Raw genomic sequence first — 26,774 nt, 5'->3', positions numbered from 1 at the left:
CGATTTTTTTGGTTTAGGGCATTTTTTGGGGTTGGTTGGGTGGGTTTGTTTGTTTGTTTGTTTGTTTGTTTGCATTGTAGTGTTTTCTTCCTTAACACCTCTGTGTGTGTTTGGATCACAAGGTGCAACTTTAAAAGCAGCCAGCGAGCACTGTGGAGTTTAAGAGTTGTGAAAGTGTGGCATGATGGATGCTTGTGCCCAGCGTTGTGGAAAAAGTGATTCCACTTCACACCTAATGGACTGGCAGCCCATCCCCTACACTGCTAGTGATTCCAAAATAAAAGCCCAGTCATTTTGTAAAGCTGACAACAGTCCTTCCATCTAATTAAAACTTTATGATCCAGCTCCACCAGTACAATAAGACAAATACCCCTATATACTGCATACTGTGTGAATAAAATGCTGAAATCTGAATAAATCTGAAGAGTTTTAAGCAAAACAACACTAAAAGAATTATTGAATGTTCCCATAGCTACTCATTTTTGTGATCACGCATCACAATGTTCAACTCTTGATGCATTTAAAAATGCTTAAAAATACTTCTGACCTTTTCTGGTGTTCGCTCTGTGTCGCATCAGCAACACCGCCTCATTCTATAGCTCGTCTCAGCACAGTGTGCTTTACACAAGTCCACAAAACCACATGGACACAGAGAGAGAAACAAATACAGCCATAGACAATGAGGCCAAACATCATGCTGCTTCTCACCTTTCTTAAAACTACCCTACCCTGGGTATTTAGGCATCACAAACACAGAATAGTGCAGTGGGCAAACAGGGAGGCTGCCCTGGTCTGACCTCACTAGTAATGGGATGACTTTGATATTCCCTGGGCACACGACACAAGGTACTCAGATTAAAAGCCTTTTATTCACCGTGACCTTTCGCTCAACATCTTTCCTCAGAGAAATCGTCCCTCCTTCTACGGCCATCACAGTGACAGGCCATCCCCACCAAAACAAAAGGCCAAGTGGTAGGGTGACACAAAGTCAATATGGGAGACTTGTTGATGTTTGAACACGTCACAGAATATCCTCTGGGTTTTCTTGTTTCTTTATAAAACTTACAGGGTGAAGAATGCAAACTTAGGTGATTGATGTTGATTAATCACCACTGTTCAGAGCCTTATGCGTTTCCACCAAAAAATATAGATTAACTACATTAATTAATGTCTGCATTGTAAATGTTTTATTTATCACTTTCTTCTACTAAAAATTTAAATTAGTCATTTAATTCTTGGTTGGATGGATATCATGCAACATTATTGTTTTATAATCCAGTGTGCTATTATTGAAACACTCCAGTGTGATATATACCAGATTAGTTTCCTGCTTTGCTCCAATCATCATTATCACCATCCTTATTATCACCTTCTTCATGTGGGTGTGACAGCTTACCTTCAATATGTCATGACTGTGCATGAACATGGATTTGATGGTTTCTTCAATCACACATTTTGATATATTTTTGTGTAACTACAACTCTCATGAAATCTCACAGCTTACCTATGACAAACATGTTAGAGAGGTATAGTAGCTTAATGCTGCAACAGAATAACAGTGGACACTTTCACGTCTTTGTAAAGTGAAAGTGATCGTTGTTATTAGTGTGTGGAGCTGTGACTAAATAAAGTGCGCCGTCTAGCTTTTTAGAATGAAGAAAGATGTTACTTCAGCGGTGTGGCTCAATAATGCCTTTTTAATAGTTTATTTTAGTCCTATGGCACAGAGAAGTAAGCTGAATCAGAACACAGAGTACTTCCAGGATTAATTCAGTGTTCAAAAACATATGCCTGCTTTGTTTTAAAATTAATACGAAACGCTTCCATTCAGTTGGTTTAAATCTTAGTGGAGCCTCACAGATTTGGAGCTGTGCTGATTATATCTTGTAGTCTTATGCAAAAAAAAAGAAAAGAAAAAAGAAAAGAAAAAAAGTGCTTGACTGAGTTCATTACACAACCATATAGCGGACAGAGAGTGGGATGTAGCATATTCATGCATATGATGGCTTTTAGGTTTGCCCTTGTGCATAAATAATTGTCAGGAGACACAGAGGGATGGTAAAAAAAAAAGTATATTATATAAAATATAGACACATTTACTAAGAATTATCACTTGATATCAAGGAGAACTGGTGAACAATATTATAGCTGGCATGGTCATCCAATTCTGAAGTTAAAATCTTACATAGAGTCATATAGACCATCGTAGATAAACTCTCCAGATAAGGAAAGACAATATGGGTAGTCTGCTCTTGGGGCTACAATAGAGCCAAAACACTGATTACCATCAGTAGATGAAGGTCATGATAGTCCTAAAGGTTTTTTCCAGCTTTAACAGATAGTGAGACGTCACCAAATAGAAGGATTGATCTAAAAAAAAAGAAAAAAAAGAAAAGAAAACACTGACAACAGGAGTCAATAGCATACGCTGAATGCTGTATTTCTGTATTGCATTCATGGTTACATTACAGCAAAAAACCATTGGTACCATAACAAGGTCAGCCAGTATCTTTCAATTAAAAAACAAAGAAAAGAAAAGAAAAATTGTATCAATGATATCACTGCAAGATTACTTGAAAATGTTGACTTTAGTAAGCACATGGCCATTTCACAGATTTTTATCCTTCTGGCTTTTGTTCATTGCACGGAGCCTTCACTGTGAGAGGTCATTTTCATTTTATAATGTAATCTCCATAACACTGGCACTAAAATTTGTTCCAAGCAACATATGGTGAAGGGCCTCTGCAGGACTTAAATGCTAAATATCAGTCTGTAAAAAGAAGGACGGAAATGCACTCGAGCAATTACACATAAAACCATCTTCTCTTTCACTCCTGTGTAGCACACACATAAACGCACACACTTCATCTCTCCTTGGTGTGCAGATATAATCATAATAATTCGATTTGAAACCACATTAACATGTATGTTGTTCCCCAAAATTCATTACGGCTGTGATTTTGGCTCAGGGCACTGTTACTCATTGTCCAATTGGTCCGTGCCACCCGCTACTAACTTTATCTCTCAGTCCAGCTTTCCATCCACTGTAGCCAAGTCCTCTCTCCCCCCCACCCACAAAAACTGTCTTTTTTTTTTTGCACAAGGCCCCCTCATTCATTCTAATTAAGCCAACTGAAACTAAATAGCAGAAGCTTTGTTTACAAGGGGATAGCTGCACTCAGCATTCTGTGCACGGAGGCACTTGTCTTTACAGCCAGCCAGAGGTTTATCTAGAGCTACACTTACTGCTTACACTAATTTACATTTGTGTTTTCCTTTCCACTTATTTCCATATCTGCCACGGTGGGGCTAGGTTGCCTTCACAGAGGAAATTTATCAGTCACATTTAAGCTATAACTAACACAGGCTGCTTCAGCACTACAAAAACATGAGCTTACACTCAGTTTCTTTTAAGAAATTGAATGGTGATGCAATAACATCATCACCATCAAGGAAAACAGCATTGCCGGATGAGGTCAAATAATAATTTTGGTCTTAAAAAAATAAGCAAAACAACATTGTGGGTGAAAGAAAAAGAAAAGCATCTGACAACTTCAAAGAAAACATCCTGAAAATATCCTTGAGGACCTTAAATAGCTGATGAAGGGTAAAATACCCAACACCATGGAAATGCACACCACTTTGATCAAGTAGAAGGAGACTTATGGATTGTGAAAACATAGAATATTTCAGTATTCAACATCTTATTTTATCTAATTGTATCTCAGAATTTAATGTGAGAAACCTTAAGAGTTCAATTTTGCCAAAGCTCAACTGCACCTGTCAGTCAAATCTATCGATCTATCTATATACATATATACATATATATGTCTATCTTTCTATCTATGTATCTATTGATCTATCTATCTTTAGGGCTACATAACCAATTAGGCAAGTGCCTGGTACAGAAACACCAGCATATGAGGTACAAGGATATTAACACACATGCTCTATGATCACAAATTTGCAGACATGTAAGAAACATCAGGGACCTTCATGTAAGAAGCATGGAAGATGTTTTGCCATACATCCCACTGAACATCTTTAATTAGCATTAATAAGCAACGTTTTGTAAACCAGAGTCTAACCAATTGTCTTGTTTCTGACAGCTACCTATCCAGTTTCACACCTGCATTATAGATCATTTAGAATCACCCACTAATTAACATTGATCTCTAACATTGATCTGTTTGGACTGAACATCCAAATTCCACACAGAAAGGTCTCTGCTGACCGAGAGGTTCCAACACAAAACCATCTTGCTGTGAGGCCTCCCTTCCAACCGCTGCACCGCTATACAGTCAAATCACTAGTGTCCAGTTCTTCTTAATACATTCAGGGTTCATATACAGTGATTCTCACTCATTTATTAATTTATCGATAGCTAGTCTGTGTACTGACTCATAGTTACAGGGTTAGGGTTAGGGGTAAAGATCATTGTAAAGATACAATGATCTTTACCATTGTATGCTCCATCAGAACCATTCGTGGCGAGCCATCTGCATGACTCACTAGACTATACTATGTAATCTGTTCTTGTACCGCTATATATTTAGATGCTTATTTTTTTATATTTTGCCTTTGTGACTTTACCGTTTTATGTGCAAACACTCGTCCATCATTCCCGAGTCAAAACAACTCGGGCGTGTTTGGTTATATCGAGATCCACTAGATATATAAAACAAACCTGTAACTGTGAACTCTGTAACGCTTACCTAGTTCAGCCCATTTGAAAGTGGTAAACAAAATGTTCTGTGATAGACCAGCATTAGCAGAAGCGAGCAACCTGATGAAAATTTTAATCTGTTGTGGCAGTCAGCAGAGAGACAAACTAAAAGAGAAACAAAACCCAATACCTGTAGAGGATTTAGGCGAAACCAATTACACATCAGCTGGATCACCAGGCAAGAGCAGAAAATGTTCAGCACCTAAAATGTTACTGCAAGAGCCTTTTTTTTTTAAAAAGTGAAGTCATGGAAAACAAAGGTAGAGTCGATAGAAAAGACACCATTCTGTTCTTTATTCCTTTTCAAAGAGCTGTTGCAAAAGGAAAGGGCTACAGCAAGATTGGCTTCTAGTAAAAGTAACATTACATTAGGCTACAGGTTAACTGTGGCTGAATATGTGTAATAATGAAGAAAATACACATATGTTTCAAGACTCAGTGTTCAATCAATAAGTAAACGCAACAGTCCTGGCTTTGCTCTGTCACATGAGGATGTCTGTCAGACCTACTTTTGCAGCAGTTTAAAATGCATTGCTCCAGGCACTACTTCTGGGTATGTAATTTCAAGAAGAATTCAGCTGGCGACAACCTGGCAATTTTAGATGAGGAGACCACTAAGGGTTTGTCGGGGTAAAAGTTTTCTCCAGCAGAGGGAACTGTTGTGGACCATCCTGTTAAAACTGTTGAACCTTGATGAACTCCCAGGGCAGCACTTTGCAGCTGTTCTTAGCACATCTGAGGACACAACTGTGGAACTTTGAGGACACACTGGTATGGAGAGGCTGTGGGTTACTTCTCCTAGCAGGTCTGCAAAATAACAAGTTGGATGAATGGCTGGATTGACATGAACTACCATCTGCAGACTAGGTTTCCCTTCACCTATCAGGAAAATATATTCACACACTAGCGGCACCTGGACTGAGATGTGCTGTATGTTAGGAAGTAGAACTGTATGTATTTTAAAATTTAGAGAAATGTATGAGCTTACAGGGTCTGCATCTATATTGGCTTTTATTTTGCACTATTTCTATCCGAGCACTGTTAGAGGAAAATAATAATGCTCACAACATTCACTTTTCTTATATGTAGACCTGTTTGTGTGTAAAAGCAACAAATTACAAATTTAAGTTAAGCTGCTTATTGTTAGAAGCAGTTCACCTGTTAAATACTATGTTTTAAGAGAATGTATGCCTTGAAAAAAATCATTTTCTTTTTAATTACAGGAGTAATATGATACTAGCTGGGATATTTGTATTAAATGTCATATTTCCAATAACTGTTTACATGTAGGTGAGCAAGGGAGCAAGATGAGCAAAGACTGAAGGACGGGAAAGTGTTGCTGTACACCTCTGAGGTGTTTTATCCAAACATCAGCTCAGAGGTGTCTGCATTTTGAAGGAATACAATTTGCTTCTAGCAGACTGTACTGCCTTTAAGTTAGAGGATTACCCCGGACCAGGCGGTAGATACTCAGTGAGGTGTGGGCAAGTACATGGGCGCCTGCGAGAGAGTGATGTGTGGGTGAGAGATGAGGTGAGAGGCTGAGCCTGTACACAGGCTTGAAGAGTGTAAACAACCTTGTGTGCAGCACAGTGCCTCAGGGTGTGAAAGTCTGACGGAGAGCCGCCTTACTCTGGGTAGCTCCAGTTGTGCTCTGATGTAGCTTCCTGAATTCAACATGGCTATAAGGCTTCATGTCAGGCTTTTACACTGAATTTCTTTCTTGCTTTGTTATTGATTTCATTTAAGTGTTTCTCTGCAAATTTGTTTGGTACTTTGCTTCCAGTGAAGGCTCATTGTCTTCTTCTGTTGACAGGCCACGCAATCTGTGCATTCAGAGAAAAATACAAATTGTTGCACCATCTGGTGGTGGCCAGCAGTAATCCATTCATCAGGGTAATTAAATGGAATGGTATGTTTCCCCGCAGCCACTCATTATGCAGTGTTAAAGGAATATTTAACAGTATAATGACATCTATACTGGGATAGTTTATCTTTTTAATTTCATCATAGTCGATGGTCACCTCTACACAATTGGGTTTATTGAGTACTAAGGTGGTGCTCGGGGACATACGACTGAACAAGACCACGAAATTAGAGTCACCGGTAAACTCCTACTGCACCAGTTTTCTCCCATTCTTACTTACTTTTTTGAGTAGTTTGTGAATGTTACATTTTTTAGCTTATTAAATGCTATATATTAATAATGTAAATGTAAATGAAGCCCAAAAACATAATGGAGATCCAAACATACATTTACATTACAATAATAACACATTATTATGGATTATTATTCATAATGCCGTGTTATATATATTACATATTTATTATTAATGTTGTTTCCTTCTTTCTTCTGTGCGCGGTTGATTTTGTTTTCTAATTTAATGATACCATTCCTTTGCGCCCGTTTTCCTCGCAGCAAATACACACTGGCACAGCTCCCATGATTACCTTTCTATTTCCAGTCTTTTCCTTTCTCTCCCTGTGCTTTTACCATCTACTAAATGCACTTTATGCAGTTCTTACAAAACAGATGGCAGCGGATCAGAGGTAATGTTTTCTGTTTGTCTACTGCTTAGCACATTTGTGTCAATAATATGTTTTACTTTTTTTAAATATAAATGTAAAGGTTCTATTAATATACAGAGAATGTAGTCTAAACACGATATACTAGTTAATAATCCTAAAAGTAATGTGCTCCCATACTGTGTGCTAATTTTCTATATTTCAGCTTGCACGGTGATCTTAATTAACTTTTTTTAACAATAGGAAAGGCTAAAAGTTAACCAATATATTTAACAACTACTGTCTGCAGTACATTACTTATTATACTCATCTGAGCTGACTGAACAAGAAATTGTTTTTCTAATGGTCTATTGCTGAACACTAATGTGTTACCGACTCTGCTGCCCTTGAGAGCCTAGCAACACACTATGATGTATATCGTTGGGAAGCAACTCCTTGGCAACAATGGCTTTTCTTTCCTTCTACTTCTTGAAATATATCCTCAGAGCCTACAGCTCCATACAACACTGACATCTGTTTCTTTATTTACATATAAACACACGGAGTGCATGATGTTGTCAAGAGAAAAGAAAAATCTTTCTCTCTTACACATTCACACCTTAATTCTATAGAAAAGAGCTGACAACTGTTTTTACCCCGAGGCTATTGTTGCGAGCTTTATGCATGGATAACACATTTCACCAGGCACAGTTTTGCAGAAAAGAACAGGCACGCACACAGACGGACACATCACGAAATGTATCCTGTGCAAGGCCAAATGGTTTCATGGTCACATTTGGAGATGAATGCTGTCCATAAACATGGATTGTGTGCCTTGGCTGCAGTCCTGAAAACACTGATTGAACTTGTGTATTAAAAGGAAGAGTTGGAGCCTAAAGAATGACTACAGCAGAAAAACACATTCTTTTCATTTATATCCCCCAACAATAAGGGTTATATATGACTCACAAGGTCATTAGAGTGTGTTTTGAATTCAGTCATTCATGAGTCAAACTTTTTTCTGAGTCAGAATAATAAAATCTGAAAAACTGACTACTCGATACTGGTGGTGGAAATACATCAACTTACAAGAAATGCAGATGTAAAATGTAAAAGTGAGATCAGAGGTCAAATATGACATGACATTTGGATGCAAACTACAATGTAATATTTAATATCCCCATGTACCAGTATCATTTCCTACACGTTGCCAGTACAAACAGAGGCAGTAGAATTTCAATCATAGTTTTAAAGATAAAACACATGAAAGTTTGACCTTATTTGACCTTGAACCGCTGACATGTTGAAGAAGATGTCAGCGGTTTAAAGTGGCGTGATATTTAGAATCCCTATATAGCTTTCCCTATATACCCTAAATATCTTTCATGTCAATACATGCAATGGCAGTAAACGTAGTTTTAATAAATAGCTCCATTATTATCACTTCAGATCAATCTATTGACCTTGAACGAAAGGTTAAATTTCAAATATACGATGATATTTAAAATCTTTACACAGTACTTTCTATATGTTGACAATACACACTAAACTTGTAGCAATCACAGTTATATGGCTTTTTTAAAAAGTTCAACCAATAAATCATTAAGTTCACCTTTAAGGCCTTGGTGGATGCATCGTGTTTACAGACACTCACACAAACGCTACCAAAAACATAACCTCCTTGGCGGATTTAATAATTTCAAGTAATGGAGACGTTTGTAAGTTAAGTCAAAAACTAATATGATGCAAACTTTAATGTTTCTGTAATATGTCATAACCATATAGAGTATGCCCATATGGGTTGATAAGTAACCGCAAGTGTGTATCTAATGTATCTATTAGTATAAACTCTCTGCACCATACTCATATGGATTTGCTGTCTAATCAAAAACACAGCAGTCAAGAGAAGCTCTCACTTGACCGCAAGCAAGAGAATGCCAAAGTAGTTGTCACAGAAAAAAAAAATCAGTCAAATAAATCTTCATTTTTCTAGCCCCCTGCATGTTCAACAATGATTTCATCAAATTGGTGGGCAAATATGGCTTACAAACACTGTACTCTTTGTTGTTCCTTTGCATTTTTCATTTGTGCTATGAATACATTTGAGACGGTGCGGTAAATCTGGTTCTTTATTCCACATCAGCGCTCTACAAAGTGTGCTATATTACTGCTCTCTGATATTGCTTATCCTGGGAGATCTGTGGTGTCCTGGGAGTTTGCTGTTTCCGAGGTCTACCAGCTAGCGTAACATAAAGGTCTAAGAAACACAGCAGAAAACACAGGGAATTTTTTTCAAATGGAGTTTATTAAGATAATTTTGACAAAACATATATTTCTCTGAGACAACACAGAAGTACACGGCATCAGTTGAATACTGTCTCAACAAATGGACTCATTTTAAACAGTAAAAGGCTGCCAACTCCAGAACAAAAATAACACTGCATCTTATACTTGATAAAATAAAAGCAGACATTTTGACACATTGTTACAATTTCCGACTGTTTGGTAGGAATACAGTTATGAATCCTCTCGCATAAATGTAGCTGTAGTTCCTATTGTAACGACACACCCACGCACACACACAGAGCACGCATACTGTGTATATGTGCACATATTTCATTAACTGTGTAGAGCATCTGTGGAAAGGAGAGCTTTTGTCAGAGGTAACGAAGGGATCTGCAGGGTTAACACTGAATTAACTGACAACCTGTCTGATTCTACTGTCAGTGCTTAGACAGTTACTGGGGCTGGTTTAACACAGGTGCAGGATAGTTATAATAGAAAAAAAGTCTCATGCTGCAACGCTTCCACGAATCTAATGTAAAAAAAAGTTTTTTATAATAGCTGCGTTTTGACTATTTTAGGTGCGAATGTATCCTGGTAACTGTCAGTGCTGAATATTTAACTGTGATGCTACTGTTTAGTGAGACATCCTGTCTTCAGAATCCAGAATGCACTTCCCCCTCACACCCAGTGAAGATAGTACAATGAATACAACACAATGTCAGGATGTCAGTTTGCAGAGATATCTCGTGTTTTTGGACAGCACGGGACCCTTAGGGTGAGGGCAAAAGTGAAACAGGGCTAAAATCAATAAACCATATGTACTGTGACGTGATGTGACACGCACTGTCTGTGATTACAGAATAAAAACCTATATGAGATTCAAAAACAATTGCTATACAGAATCAATGTGCATTTTATATGTGCCATGATTATGAATTGTCCCAGTAAATTAAATACATAAAAGAACAAGTCAGGTTAAAAAATCATTCAATGTAAGATTATCATACAAAACTTACAAAAAAAAGGATAAAAATGACATATAGACATTACATACAGGTTTACCTCATTATATTGCACAAATACTCAAGTGACAGCTTGTACTGGCCCTCTTTGTCTACAAAAAATATACAAAGAAAATCAGGCATGCACTGGAAAAATGTACATGCAGACACACTGAGTAAGAGAGAAAATGTGGTTCTGCTACATTGCTCACATACAAAGAAAAGACATTTTACAATGTTGGTGGTTTGGAACATTTTTAAGATCATAATTAAAGGTGAACAAATTCTTTTAGCAAACCAGAAGGAGAAGGAGGATAAGCATTTCTCATTTGAATTTAAATAATTCCTAGGTCTACACACACAGATATATATATATATATATATATATATATATATATATATATATATATATATATATATATATATACACATATACATATATACACACTGTATATCCTCTGTAAAACTAGGCACACTTCATGTTTCAATAGCTTGAAGAACCACCCTTAGCACTATAACATGTAGTAATCTTCCCTTTTCAGCTGCACTGCTGTAGATTTGCTAATGAGCTTGTACTGCTGCATAACCCAACTTCTAAACTAAATAAAATGCTTTGGTAAAAAGAGGAGATCATGCTTGATCTAATGACTGCAAGGTGCACAGGTCCTGTGATTAAAAAACAAGCCCAAATCATAACCCCTCCACCGCCATGCTTGACAGTTGGTAGGAGGTGTTTCTGCTGATATGCTGAGTTTAGTTTTTCCAAAGTCTTGTGGTTTTCTCAGATGTAAGAAAAGCAAATGTTATACCTCCCGCCCAGTTCTGACATGCTATTTTTGTTCTGTCTTCTTCTAGTTGTATCTTCATGAATTGTAACATGCTAAGTGAGGCCTGAAGAGTTACAGATGTTTAGTTTTTGTGCGATCTCTCTCACTTTGCGGTGAATTTACTGGGGCCTCCACTCGTGGAAAACACTGGCATTTTTAAACAGAGCTGATTACTGACCAAATCGCCAGAACTACTGCTTTCACAGAGGTGGTCACACTTACTGATGGTCAGTTAATCAAGTGCATTTGACTAGCAGCAATCTGGCTGCTACTTCCGCTCTTAATTCCTTTGTAAACAGTAAGGGTGTACTTTTTATATATACATCATATATATGTGTGTGTGAGAGAGTGTTTGTCATCATAAAGTTTAACATATCACAGTTTTACTACTTGTGTTGATGCAATGTACTGTAAATGCAAAATTATTTCTTTTTTCTGCTTACTTACACCAGAGTTGATGTGCGATGGCAATATTTTAGAGGTAAAAGAGTGGCAATAAAATACTAAACTCATTTACATTTGTACATTAAAATAAAAAAGTGGGTTCACGGATCAACCGTCACTTTACAGTTGTAGACCCCCCCCCCCCTTAACATCCTCATCATGCAAATATGCAGCATAAGTCTAACATTAGCCAGGCACTGGCTGATGCAGCCTATTAAATGTGGAGAGCAGAAGTTAATATTGATAACCACAAACTAATTTCTTGCAAATGACAGCTTCCATATCTTTATACAGGTCATGTGACAAATGAAAAAAAAAATAAAGATTTGAATTTTTATAATAGTATGCATGGAGCTGAATTCAAATTTTAATACTCTGTGGCAGTGCATTCAGAATATGGTCTTACAGTACAGTTGCAATTGATACTGCAGAGTCACAATGGGCTGTGTTCAGAGCTGATTTAAGTAGGCAGTTAAAGTTAAAAAGTTAAAGGTCAAAGGATAAGTGGGGGGAGCTGTTTTCAGGGGCAAATTTACATACACGTGGGCACATTCGAGCACAGCCATCTCATTTAAAGCAAACATTTGCCTTAGACTGGATTCATTTTTTTTTCACATTAAAAAAACAAAACATTTAATGTGTTACATTAGCACTTATATTTATTATTTTAAAAAATGATCACCTTTTCATTGAGCCTGTACTTCCCACCTAAAGCAAGGTCATGGCATGGGTAACAATAGCTGTTTTTTTTTTCTTTAATGCAAAATCTCTGATGCATTCGTGGTCCACAGCATCAGTTTAATGACAAAAGCCCTTTTACACCCTGTGCACTCATCTCCAATCAAAAAAATAGAGCAGAAAATTACTGCCTACATTTTGAATAAAATGACACTGAATATAAGAAGGTCAGCTGGTCTTCATGTCAAGTATTCAAATGTAAGTACAATATACTGTTAACACTATAAACAGCTGCGCTTAATTCTACTGGGTGATGATTACACCACCCTGAAAACACCAAAATGTAATTTAAAATAGTCTGTTGTGAAAAAAGTACAGCAAATTGTGAGGCCATGGTGATAGACGTGGTGATTGATGACTCTCATTAGAATGGATATTGTAGTGTTTTAGAACTAACGCCTAATTACAGCCATACTTGTCAGTTCTGAATACAGCCATATGTCTCTACATGTGACACTTTGGACAACTAAAGGTACTGACGTCTTAATGATTCAGTATTAATTGCAACCTGTGAGCCATAAACGATAGCTTTGATTGTACTTCTTGAGCAATTAGTAAATATATCTTCCAAAACACATTAGTACAGCAGCTTTGATTCACCTATTAATAGCATGAAAATGGCACCATAACTTTGTTTCATAGGCTACATATGACCGAAACAGTCATTTTAAGATTCACCTAAAGTGACACAGAATTTATAAAAAAAGAAAGAAAGGAAATGAAATTCACTACAGACATCTAAGTTTAAACTTAGGTCTAAACTAAATAATAAGAGGTAGCTGTTAACCATTAACCTTAAACTTTATTTAAAAAAAATAGCCACTGAAATAAGCATTTTGTTGACTTGTCTAAGATCCAAACACGTTGATCTTTTCAGTCCGCAAAATGCTGCTGACTAGACTGACCTAGCAAACAGCCCCTCATATTTTTGTAGCTTGATGTGAGCGCACAACAGCTTTTCATCTGTTTTTCAAAGTATGTCTTTTGACTGGTTTTGTCTCCTGTCTGACTATTATTGTGCTGCCATCACACAAGCACAATTCATTGGAAGGAATGCAGTGAATTTCCTGTTAGCTCTTGTGGGGATATGGTTTGTTTTTCCTGTTGCTGCAAGCCAATTTATTTTTTTTCTTTTGCCCTCTTTAACTTCCTGTCTTAGAGCTTGACTTTACAGAGAGGTAGCAGAGGTGAACGTCAGAAGCCATTGATTAAACTCTGGTTACCATCGCTTAGCCCTCCCCACCGCCAATTACAAGCTCCCAGATCACATCCGTTTCAGACGTGTTATGCCAAAGATATGGGTTGTGCTTTTTAAAGGAGAATCTAAAGAAGTAGGAATGTAACAAATGCTTTTCAGGCACCGTTTTAAAAAAACAAATAAAAGAAGAAGCACAAAACCCGTATAGTTAAATTTGAAGGAGGATGGTGGCCCTGCTGGGTGAAAATACCACATTCTCAAGCCATGCTGCTGGTAGGTGTGCTCTGGGTGCTTCCAATGCTAGCATTGGCACTGCTGTTCTCAGAGGGGGATGGGTTGGTAGAAACAGGTTGTCGCTTTGCTCCTGAGCAAGGACATCCTGTGGAAAGGAAAAACAAGCCAATAAGAACCTGCTAAAAACAAAAAAGAATTATTAAAAAATAAGAGTCCTTACCAGGAATATTGACTACAGTTGAATTCATCTCCAGTCCAGTTGGGTACCCTGAATTAAAGAGAATTGGACAATTTCAAATTCAGAAATACATCGATTCAGATCTATTCTGGAGTCCAAACATTCTGTCCTCACTCATAAATTTACCTGTTTTGATTTTGATAAACCACAGCGCTCCAATAAGTAATGCCCCAATCAGGAACCCTCCAAAGGCAATACCCAGAACTTCAGACAGGCCATTAATGCGTGGTGCGGCTGAAAAGCAGACATGCAAAAACAATGTATGCAAGCTTAAATTTAAAAAAAAAGAAAGAAAAAGATTTACTACAACTGCTACAACTACAATTACGTTCAATCGAACACGATTTAAAAAATCTTTGGAGACCCGAAATCCTCCTTTTATGTTGTAATGCAGCTTCAATATAATATATCATATATAATATAATAATATAATATAAGAATTTCTCCAAAGAACCACTGAAAAGTCCTATTTGTTGTGCTCCAGCAGGACTACACCGGACAATCAATCAAAAGCATGTGATATACAACAATTTATATGGTGGCATAAAATACATGTTCTTCTTACAAGCTATGGTGTGTCCTTTTTTTTTTTTTTGTTGCCTGTCCCGTTTGGTTCTTTTGCCATCAGAATTATTGTCTAAAGGCAAAGAAAGATGCCCAACGGATTTACTTTACCAAATGGACCATCCCAGCCTTGCCGTAATGGTCTATTCACCTTTTATTGTTTATTTTATTTTATTTTCACTTGCTAAATACGGGACAGACTTGACTGGGGAAAAGAAAAGGGAGAAAGAAAGAGGGAAAGAAAAACAGCAGGGAAGAGGAACAGTGATAAAAGGCAAAAAACAAAAACCAACAAAACAAACAGACAAAAAATACATATATCAATCACCTGGATCACCTGTTGAGAAAGAAAAAAGAGAAAACAAGCAAAAAAAAAAAGAGAGCAATATAATAAACAAAGGTGTGTCCTTTTAATAACGTTGCATTTTCACATTGTAAAGGTTTGGTAGTACACAGAGAGAATTGTTTCCTCTATACCAAATAAAATCAGTCATGCAATAGGTTCATTATATAATGCACACAAGTAGAATATGCAGATTAGATTATCTCTACTACAACACAAACACAGATTCTATCTATTCACTCTAACCAAAAACAAAATCACATAGCCACATAGCAAGTGTCTTCTTTTCAGGAAGACCAATGTCCTTGGCATTTTTTATGAAACTGAACTTAACTCTGCACACAGAGATTTTTTGACTTGTGGATAAATACTGCGTCCACCACTTTAACTGATTTTCCATCTGAAAATATGTTCTTAATTTGGGTTTGTCCTAAATCTGCACTGTGAATCACGATCACTACAATGTAATCTTCTTAGTTCAATAAAGAATTCACCCCAACTAACCCATGTGTGTCCTTAGAGAGCATCTCTATTAAATGTTCCAGTGAACTGCTGTTCGTACATTTATGTGTGATGCTTAAAAGTTACTATTCCATATTCTCTGTAATAGAAAAAACTAGTTAAAGTTTACGAACTCCCCGAAATGAGAGGCTAGCTCTGCAATCTACACAGTTACAATTTACATCTCTATGAAACCACCAAATTTCAAACCCATAATCTGACAGACATGCAGTACACTGGACATTTTGCCATGGCTTGCAAATAGTTCATGGCTTTAAACAAAGTACTATATTAACAATAATAATCGTGCCATCTATATCCAAAACAGCCTCTGTGTTTCAAAATTAAGTGCTACTTAACCTTAATGCACGCCAGAGCCGCTCCACATAGGACTTAATGATGATCACCATAATTCTTTCCATCCACTCCTGAAGCTGGCAGACTATCTATGCATCTACTAAAACATCTTCTGGAAATCAATAGAGCATACATACAGTGCTATTTATCACCTCCCAAAACTACAGCCAATGTTTTGGATGAGTCCGATTTTTATTTATATTTTTAAAGAAAATTGAATTTGTCCTGTTCCAATGTAGCCATACAAATTTTGATTAACAACCAACTTTGCAATTTCTAAAGTTTTCTGAGCATGCCATGAGCTGGCTTCCGCTACACAAGAGACTTTTTGGCTAACAAAATATATTAGATAACATATAACCTTGAACCAGTAGTTATAAAAATAAAATACTTTCCCTCAAAGCAGCTCTGAATGAATATGTACCGGGGCACATACAGAGGTCCAGCATACTTGGAAAATGAAAGTTTTTCTGTACACTACCACAATGGATTTTTAAACTTAAAAAAAAATTAATTAAATTTAAATGTGATTGAATAGGAGATTTTCTGCTTTAATTCAAAGGGGTTTAACAAAAGTATTGCATTGACTGTGTGAATCCATCCATTCTCTTATGCTTATCAGGGTCGCACGAGCCTATCCCTGCAACCAGAGGGCGAGAGGCACACAGAAAGGCCCCAGCCAGATGGTGAAGTCCAGCTCGGGACATTCTTGTGGTGAGGCACAAAGTGCTAACCTCGTATTAAAGCCATTTTGTACATTTTTGCTCACTCTCTGGTTTCACCTGGCCTGCTTGTCAGTTAATTGTCCAATGAATCAAAAATGAATGAATTTAAATACAGACAGTTTACAATAAGGTGCAAACCACTGGTTGTATTCAAGGTTAGACTTTGCCTGAAAACATCTAAAAGACACTGCAGAGTTCGGGGGGCTGGGGATTCGTTGGACAGATGAAGCTAAGATAAACTTGCACAAAATTGATGGGAAGAGAAATTTATGGAGAAGGAGAGAGAGAGCTCATGATCTGAACCGCATCATCTGTCAAAAACTGTGGAGGCCGTGCTATTGCATCTACAGCTGTCAGTGGAACTGGGTCTGCTGATAGCAGTAGCAGTTCTAAATTCTGAATTGTACCGTGCTGTACTCAGATTCACTCAAAACCAGCAAAACCGGTCAGACGGCACTTCACAGTGCAAATGGATGATGACCTAAAACACAAAGCGAAAGCAACCCCAGAGTTTCTCCGAGCAAAGAAACGGAATATTCTTCAACCCAGCAGAGCGTGGTTTTTAGTTATTAAATACCAAACTGAAGGCAGACCGACAAACACGGAGCAACTGAAGGTGGCTGCAGTAAAGCCTAATGGATCATCTCAAGGGTGGAAATATCTTCAGTGTTTGATTTAAAATCCACTGTGGTAGTTTATAGAGGCAAAATGACAAAAAATATCATTACCCACAAACTGCATCAACCAGACTGTACATATTGTAACAGCCTAGCAATTTTTTTCTCTAGTTTTAGTGGGCTGGCAAAGCTAGAAATTAACAACCTTGAGAAAGGCATCTTTTCAAAAAGGCTGCACAGCAGATCACTGACAGTTCTTCCCTTCTCTCAAACATCACAGTAAACTCTAACCCTTATTTGAAGATGGAAACATAAACAGATGTTCTTAAATGTATTAAAATTTGCAATGACAAACAATGTTAAAAACTTATTGCTTAGATCTAAACTTTGATTTGTTCAGTATCCATCTGACTGGCCTGAATTAACTGTCAAATTGTTTACAGAATTTGCACCAAAATCAATATCTGGGAATGTAGTAAAGCTTTTCAAGGCTGCAAATAAACAACCTTGTCCCAAACCATGTAAGCTGTTAGAAGTCCCCACAAGAGCAGAGGCAGTATGTTATGTGTTATCTATCAAGAAAACCACTGCGTAAATACCGGCTTTCCCTCCTTCCCCTCTACTGCTGCCTGTAGAGATTTTCCCACAAGTATCCAGAGCAGTAGGAGGAAACTAATCATCACCTTTCCATGAGTTTCTCACCTGCCTTCTGCTGCCTTCTGCCTCTGGGTTAAACATGCTAAGCTACGTACTAATGCACAAAACACAAAACCTCATCAGGACACAACAACCAGAAAGCAGGAGCTTGCTTTGCAAAAACGTAATCCTACTTAACACAGTATGGTCATTTGACTAATATCTGTGTGAAGCTGAATCGTGTCTGCATAAAGTCGTCATAAGGCCAAGACACATTTAACTCTAAATTAACGCAAAAATGTGCAACTATTCTCAATGAGTGTGTGTGTGTTTGTGTGTGTTATTTCAAATACACGTGAATCAGAGCACTGACACAGTGACATCTTGTGGGCATTTGGGTTGACTGCATTCCAGGCAGTCAACCCAGTTTGTTGATTTTATAGCAAAGGACATTCCTAAATGAGTGAGAAACATCACAGCAACCTAAGTAGGTTTTCCCTAGAGACGTTTTTTTCTATTATCAATTGGTGTGCTAGTTTGTATAAGTGAGACTTTGACAGCGAAGCTGAATAAACAAGAGGAGGAAGCAGAAGCTTCAGTGCAGGTGGAGAGGAGGAGAGAGACAGCATGCCTGCGCTCAGACTCCCTGTAGCCCTCTGTATGAAAACTACCAAACAGGAAAGATTGCTGAATGGAGTTCATAGTCCTGCCCAGTGAAGGCTTGCAGCAGACTGCAGTCTGCTAGTGCTGCTGGTATACAATAACCCTTGCATGTCTGACACTGGCTAATGAAGTGAACAGACGTACCAAACAAGTGTGTTACTTTAAAGTTAGATCTCTCGATTTACCCTGGTCTCCAAAAAAAATACACATTTCTTTAAACCATATAAGTCAAAGAAATGCAGAGAGAATCAAGGAAGAGGACAACCAGGACACAGGGAAGCATGGATGAGTAGTTTAGGCAGCTTCCCCTGCAATACTGACATAAAAACCTTTATCTTTCTTCTCTAAAAGGACAGGAAGCATAAAGGCAGCTTAAGGCATAAACAAACAAATTACAAGTTTTACAAAGACACTTCATATGTCCTTCCATTTAATCAGCTTCTGCTTCCTTGTGTCTTCTTGTTTAGAAATTGATTCATCTGAAATTTCCTAGAAATTAATCATAACGTGTGGCGAGGGTACTTTCTTTCAAGAAAGACATCTTTTCTTGTTTGAGTCAACTGTGTTGATTGGTCTGACAATAGCACAAAGCTCAGTGCCTATGTTAGGACAGCAGCGCAGTCAAACCCCTTGGAAACACAAAGGACTTCACCCCCCCTCCCCCGAGGGTCATTATTTTTGATTGTGGCCACAAGGTCATCCTGCAGACCTTCCTAAAGGACGAGGGCCTGCCCCACAACCCCTTATGTGCCTCACTGCATATCCACTGTTATGACAACAGCCTGTGCAGCATTTGTTTTGCACTGAAAGCAATAATAGGAATGAAAATTATTGCAGCAAGCAACAACACTCTGACCAAGCACCAGACTAGCAATTAAGTCCTGAAGGCATAAAAGGTAATTTAAAAGTTTTGGTATTTCTGCTGAGAGTTTGGAGAGTTTATTCTTAGAGAGTTAAATATAAAACATTCATCTGTCAAAAATTAATTTTAAACTCAAGGCCACCATTGGGACTTTTTTTTGCAACCTTTTTTTTTTTATTAATTTAAAGAAATAAAAAAAAAAAATAACTCATCCACATGTTGGAGTTTAAACTGAACTCACTTGGGGCTTCTGGGCATGACTGGGTAAATTCCAAATTCCTGCTGGCTTTTCCTCCATATGCACATTGCTAGGGAAGAAGCAAAAACACAGCTCACTCAAAAGTTCATAGTGTCCATAGGTTTGTCATACAGGCAGATTTTCTGAATTCAGAGCGACTGAGTTAAACACATTAAAAATGTAAAGTGTTGTATTGATGTGAAACATTAAAAGTGGTTGATAAATCCTTACCTCAGTATAACAAAAGCTGACATCACATTCCATGTCCCATGTGGTGGATGAAAGCTCCTGAAGCTGCTCTATGGAGAAGGTGAATCGAGCTCTGTTAGGACAAGAATTTGAGGGGCAGTCCACTGGAAAGAAGGGCAGGTTTTTCTCTGCAAGGCACGAGCCTTTGGATCGCAAAATACATTTGGTCACCTTCCAAGTCAAGACTAGACTCCCTAAAGTGTTTCCAGAAATCTGCAGAGAACAGAAAAGAATTCAAAACAAAGATGTTATAAGTTCAATGGGCATTAGCTGATGAAGGACAATCTGATATGTTAAACAGTAAGCCTTTTTGTTGCTATTGTAAAATATTTATATTTAGATAGAAAAAATTTCTATTTAATTCAGTTTGCGGACTGCAGTTAACTAAAAGCAGTAACTGTGTGATGGGTAACCCTGTAACAATTTAAAAAAAGACCACAAAGACAAAAAACATTACCCATCACTTATTTAAGCAGTGAATAAATGCAGTTAAAAAGGTAAAGAGTTTTACCTCTGCAAAAATTCTCTTGTCGGTCTGGATTTTGGTGTTAAAGTCTATGGGCGTCTGATAGTCTGCAGAGGTGTACAGCATTATCACCATGGGGATTTGAGTGGGGGAATTTGTTGCAACAGGATTGCCTGGTGCCGGAACGCTTGGTGCAACTGAGCGAGAAATTAAATTAAAATAGGTCAACAAAAATTTTTTGCATGAAACAACTGTATCACTGTTGATGTTCTTGGATTCTTTCTGAAAAACAAGAGTAGCTCTGTTACTGAGAACTTAAATGACCATTCAAATTACAGCATAGAAAAAAAAAATATACACCAAATGCAAGAATGTTAGTATTTAATTTGTTATTGCTGTCATTATCCTACTGATACAGTACAGTCTCTGGGTTTGGTAACATGTATTTTTTGGGGAGGTTATTGTATTTTGTAATACTCAGTCTACTCTATTTTTGGTAAAGCTTCCAACATAAAGCAAGAAGAATGCTTTCATTTTATTGTCTTACCTGTTGGGGTCTCGCTTTTCTTAAGAACCAGTGAAATCCTCGATTCTTTTAATTCCAATTCAGTATAGCTGGCAAAAGTAGGGACTTTAAAATGGTCCAAAGCCATCCTTTGCACATCTGATGCAGTATCACTAGTCAGTGTCAAGTTAGGGTGTATTTTGTGCGAGGTTGAGCCATAATTCAGCGTTATTTCATTGTTAGACTGAAGAAAATGAGGACAGGTTAAGATAAATCAGTAACAATGCGGAGGTAGACATGATAACTTAAATACCTGAAGTCTTTTTCATCTTAATAAATAATATCTCACACATGGTGCATGCCATAAATACTTCTTGAAGTACGAGACTTTAATATGTATGCTTACAGCAAACGAGGTGTGTTGTGGATTGATGAAGGTCCACATTGTGCCCTGAGGACCCCTCATGAACACGCGGGTCTGCTTCTTTGCATGCACGTGCAGGGATACATTGCTGCAATAAAAAATTAAATGTCACAAGAAAGATTTTGCCAGTAAATATAGCTAAAAAAAAAAAAGCATTTTATATTAAGGTTTACCGAATGCTGGAATTCTCTGCGATGTTTATAATATGAAGCTCAGTTTCAGTACTTGAGGCCTGCTGCTGTGGGAAGCAAAATTTGCTTGGATTTGATTGAATCGTCATGAAATGCTTCTCCAGCAGATCTTCAATTTCAAGTGTACAGATTGGAGAGCCTGGCTTGGTTCCTGTAAAACCATAAAACAATTACTTTCTATCATCGGTCGTCCAATGGTTCAAGAAAGACACTGATGAGCTAATCTCTAACCAAGGACTAACCTGCTTTGGGAGGAACATTAACACCTATCATTTACTGCTTTTAAACATACTCCAGCAGCAGTTTTGAAGATACACACAGGTAGTTCAAAGGTGTAACTTGCTACAGTGCTCCAAAAGTTTTAGAACACTATGGCTGAATTGTGGGTTGATATACGTTTCCCACAGCTCCTGACACCGCATCATCACACTAATGGGCAAGTGGTGTGTGCCAAGAACACTTAATGTGTGTTTGGAACCAAAAGACACATGGGGAGAAATGGCTCATGCTATAGGACAGGGTTGCTTTTCCCCACACTTTTATTAAATACTACAAATTATTGCAATCTGTGACCAAGTCAAATTCAAGCTGGCTGCCATTGCTCCATTTGCACAGAGGATTGGAGCAGTCTTCTTCTAATTACTTAAAATCTTGTCTGGCTTGTAGCTCTTCTAACTATAATTCAAAAGTAGCTTCATTATCATTGCTTAACACTTGTCTTCTGCAAAAGCAATAGCATGACATGAATTTGAAATCACATTTCAAATTTGACATTGACGAATCCCGAAGGACATGCACACATTTTCTACTCTTGCTGCTCGGTGAGCCCGCGTCTCAGCAACATATTGTTGTGTGTCATTGCACAGACTTTTCAAACACCTACAACAAGGCCTACGCAAATGCACCTAACACCCCAATGCAGGCAAGGCCAAATGATACAACAAAATAGAAATGTAAAATGTTCCACTGCTTGAGTAATTATCATGCCCTTGTGGAGCATGACTCAGTTACAACATTAGCTAAAACTAAGCAGGCTGAAAACATCCTTTTGCTTACAATTTAAATATGGCATTTTCAATGAGAGAAAGCACTGCTTGAAAGGGAAGCTGAGCTCCCTCTTACTGTAACACATTACATGTTGGAAATCACAGAGAAGGACAGGGAATCATGAAGACAGATTCAAACATAATTCTTTAAAAATACTCAAAATTATAATAGAAATGAAGCACAAGCAGCCGTCGCTATTTCAGCCCCACACTGTTCACTTCTTTTTAAATCCATCTAAGAGCTCTGTGTTGGCTCAGACTGCCTTAAGGAGGCTTTGCTAGGAAATAATTGTGCTTGCACTGAGCATCCTGCTGCTACTGCTGATGGCAGTAACATCCCATAATATTCCTAATGTCCAGCTTTTAGTCATCCATGAATGTTCACTTTAAATCTGTGTTGTTTTGTGCTTCCATCTTCAGCATCAATGGTCACTTCTCAATTACTACTCTTTCCAAATGTTCTGCCATATGTAATGACATCTTGTCAGCACTAAAAAAAATATGTTGATTCATCCTCAACACTTTAGCCAAGCTCAAGATTTCCTCAGAATACTTAAGATTTTAACATGTTGTGCTTGTTGCATACAGCTTTATAGAAAAAAACAAAATAAAATTTAAAAAAAATCTGTCGCAGCTGTTTGTTTTGCTTTTAATTCCTCTGGCTTGTCCACCTACAAATGCGCATGAAAAGCATTGGAAATCAGTGCACAGATGACATTCAGTAATAGAAATCTTGCCTATGAAAATGTTCGACTCAAAACAGCTTTTTGGTGCACACATTGCTTTTTGCAGTTATTTCATCAGAAAGTGTTTTTAGGCATACTTCAGATAAAAGAAGGTTAGTGATGAATGATCTCTATAGAGCACCAGAAACAGCACCGCATCCAGCCTTGATTACTATAATGCAGACTCTCTCCTGAGTTATGTAAGCTGGAGCTGCATGATGTGCTGACTGTAATTACTTTGTTCTCTTCAGCATCCAAACATGCTGTTTTAGACCAAACACAGATGCAGATAGCATATCCTAAATACAAAAAACCACACAGTTTCAAAGTTCATTTAAAACACTGTTTTAGAGACAGATAAGAAACCTTTTTGCTGTTCTTCTGTGATCTGATGTATCTATATATCTACATCTATATATATCTATATATATATAAAGGGGGAGAGAGAGAGAGAGATCTTCATCTTTATTTCATAATGTGTGTATGGCACATTTCCACACCTTACAATTAAATGGATGGTTTAGAAGATGATCGTGATAAAAATTAACCCAAAATCACCTTTACACAAATGTCTCTCACCTTGTGTTCCTGTTGATGTGATTTGACCCACATTACTAAGAGCAGTGAATGAAGTCACACCCCCAAACGTCTCTGTTGCCCATTTGATCAGCTCCTCCTCTTCGGAGGGTAAACCTTGTATCAAATGGAAATTTCTCTGAAAACTTGGTTCATTGGCACTGTGTAGTGTAATTGTGGAGTTTTGGTTTGTCTGGAGAGAAAAGACAAAAACAAATTCATTACCTTCATTAAATGCAATTTTCAGGAAGCACAGAGCCAAATCAGGTCCTAAAAGGCATGTCCACTACCCGTTGCTATGATTACACAGAACTGTATGAGTCAGCTTTGCATATATTTTTATTTACTTCTTGTCTGCTTAGAATTGGTTAGATCAAACGTATTTGGCCATTAATCTCATTATACTTTTTCTTACCCTCCACACCCAACTCTCCCCCTATTCTCTTAGCAGAGCCCTGTTAAAAAGAAATGTTTATTATGGTTAAGTGTCCACGAGCCCAGTTGCACAACCCTGTTGGAGCCAAGGTCTTTCCTTTGCTTCCTGTGTGGGGCCAGGAAATGGGACCTTTTTTAGCTTTGTGCGTCACCACGGTCGGCTGGAATCTGGCTCCATACAAGGTATAAATACATACATCCATCCCAACGACTAGACACTGCTGTTTCCTCGTCTGGGCCAATGGGAAATAATGGAGTTTATATTATGTTTTGCATGAATAAGAAAGCAGGGGAAGGCTTTAGGAATAGGGATTGCTAAGATTGTTAAGAGTAGGCTTTTATAACCTTGATATGTAAAAATGTGCTCAATAAATAACAATTAAAAAAAGAAACCATGGGTTCCAGGTTTATTTTGGGCTCAATCTTTAATGAATTTCTATCTAGGCTGATTTGTTCTTCTCTACTTGAGTGCCCCAAGAGCTGAAGAAGAAGAAAGTACTGCACCTCTTCAGTGCATTCAGTGCCACACAATGAATGGAGAACAGCTAATTTTGAAGAAATAGGTTATACCAATCCAATGACATCACTGGCCAAATAAAAGAAAATGTTATTTCAGTTTCACAGTAGCTTTTTGCCTTGCTTCGAATATTTCAGTTAGCTGTATCTGAAGTTTTAAAATGGAAGTTTTAAATGAACACTAAAATTAACAGCTCTTATGCGTTTTGGGGGGTCATCAGTGTTTCTTTCACTGTTCAGCACATTACTACAACTACCATGCCGATTGGTGCTTCAACTAGAGGTGAACACATTCAACAGATGTTTGGCATAACATAGCATCTGACCAAAATAATAAGAACATGAAAAAAAAAATAATTGAAATGCTGTAAAACATCCAAAGCAGATCAAATAAAAATCCCCCTCTAACCTGTCTACTATGCGTGACTATTTATGTGTAAGCTTTTGCGTCACAAGGAAAGGGGGGGGGTTGGTGAAAGCCGAGGAAGCCTGAGGGAGTCATCAGTCTTTCTACATAAATATTTGATTGACGCGCGATCAAAAATAGTGTGAAGGGAAACGACAGAAATAAAAGAAGGCAAGTTAGTCATGACAGACAGGGAAGGCCTCAAAGGCAGGATGGAAAGAAAAAAGGAAATAACAATGGCAATCATTTTAATGACTACAGCGGAATTTAACTGACATTAGTATCAGTAATATCAGTTTGGTATTGCGAATTTTTCCAGTAATGATCAAGGAACCTTCCTTTTGAAATAAATGAGCCTTTCTGTTTGCTGAGGATTACAGGAATTTCTTCTTCTACTACCCATCAGTTACTCCATGTAATAATTGTATAGTGTCATGTCAGAAGCTGGGCATTCCTCCATAAAATGTTATCAGTTCATATAAGTATTTTAATTATGTTAAGTTTGTTACAAATTGTTTGAAATCTGGTGGAGAAAAAAAAAGAAGCTTTTTCAACTAACAAGCTGTCACGTAAGATCATTAAAAAATGCTGCAAGACGTTACAGATAAAACGCTGCTGTCGCCACATGTATTCGGGTCAGCTATGGGAGGTCAACAAGAGCTGTGACACTGAGCCAAGCTGTCAAGCTGGTGACGTAGTTTCTCAGATGCTGAACAGATGCTGATTCTCTTACAATGCAATCTGCAGTAAAGCGCTATTATCCCCCAGTGATATGGCTCATCCCACAAAAACATCCTGCAGTCACAGGCAATGTTGTCTAGGCTCTTGACAGGACATGATACAGGATGTGCTATCACACTGCTGTCAGCATATCAGTAATTGGTGACATTCCTCCAAACATTTCATTGTTTTTCAAGCGTATCATGGCTTCTTAAAACTGACAAATACGAAACGCTAACTTCACGAAAAGGACAGTGAGATTTAGCTTTTTTCTTTCTTCCTTTTTTTTTTGTTTTTACAATCCAATGTTAATTGTTCTCAAGACAAAAACAGTCACACAATCCAGGCGAAAAAATGTTTTAAACAAGATTGTCAAAGTTTGTGGAAAGAAAAAAGACGATTAAATGTTCACTGTGATTCTTCCTCCCGAGGAAGTTTCAAATCTAAATTCAGTTTACTCTAAGGTAGGAAAAACACCTCCATCCTTCCTACGGGAGCACAAAGTGTTACATTCATTTGTGCTGCACTGTACAACTAAAGTGACTTTAAAAACCAAATACTTTCTATAGCCCTCAACAGCAGGGGATGCCTAATGGTTTTAATATTGATTTAATCAAAGTTATTACAACTTCTCATGAGGATAAGGGTCCTTATGTACAGATACTGGAACATTTTTTCATTTAGCAACGAGGAGCTTCATCAATAACATATTTAGAAATAATAGCCTAGTTAGAGGCAATCTCATTTATTTGCCCATCTCAGTACTATTTAAATCCTGGTTTATGTTTTTAATTACCACTGTAGCATTTTGC

The 26,774-nt window shown here is 37.6% G+C and overlaps 1 protein-coding gene across 2 annotated transcripts in view; it reads right to left on the bottom strand.

Annotated features, from left to right (window-relative positions):
• Positions 1-10,641: 10,641 nt before the first annotated feature.
• eng (endoglin) overlaps positions 10,642-26,774 on the bottom strand; it is a 41,498-nt gene continuing 25,365 nt past the window's right edge. For both annotated transcript variants that reach the window (XM_063478439.1, XM_063478438.1), the window contains exons 5-14: positions 23,889-24,078; positions 21,521-21,689; positions 21,330-21,435; positions 20,966-21,167; positions 20,464-20,615; positions 19,935-20,165; positions 19,707-19,773; positions 14,324-14,431; positions 14,180-14,227; positions 10,642-14,104 (exon numbers count right to left, since the gene is read on the bottom strand). In XM_063478439.1, the coding sequence (XP_063334509.1) occupies positions 13,983-14,104; positions 14,180-14,227; positions 14,324-14,431; positions 19,707-19,773; positions 19,935-20,165; positions 20,464-20,615; positions 20,966-21,167; positions 21,330-21,435; positions 21,521-21,689; positions 23,889-24,078 (1,395 nt within the window). In that variant the 3' untranslated portion in view covers positions 10,642-13,982. The remainder of the gene's footprint in view (positions 14,105-14,179; positions 14,228-14,323; positions 14,432-19,706; positions 19,774-19,934; positions 20,166-20,463; positions 20,616-20,965; positions 21,168-21,329; positions 21,436-21,520; positions 21,690-23,888; positions 24,079-26,774) is intronic.

Source organism: Pelmatolapia mariae, linkage group LG7 (assembly GCF_036321145.2).
Source record: "Pelmatolapia mariae isolate MD_Pm_ZW linkage group LG7, Pm_UMD_F_2, whole genome shotgun sequence".
Lineage (NCBI taxonomy): Eukaryota > Metazoa > Chordata > Actinopteri > Cichliformes > Cichlidae > Pelmatolapia > Pelmatolapia mariae.
Note: the sequence above shows the minus strand (reverse complement) of the source record. Positions and strands in the feature narration are given on the sequence as shown.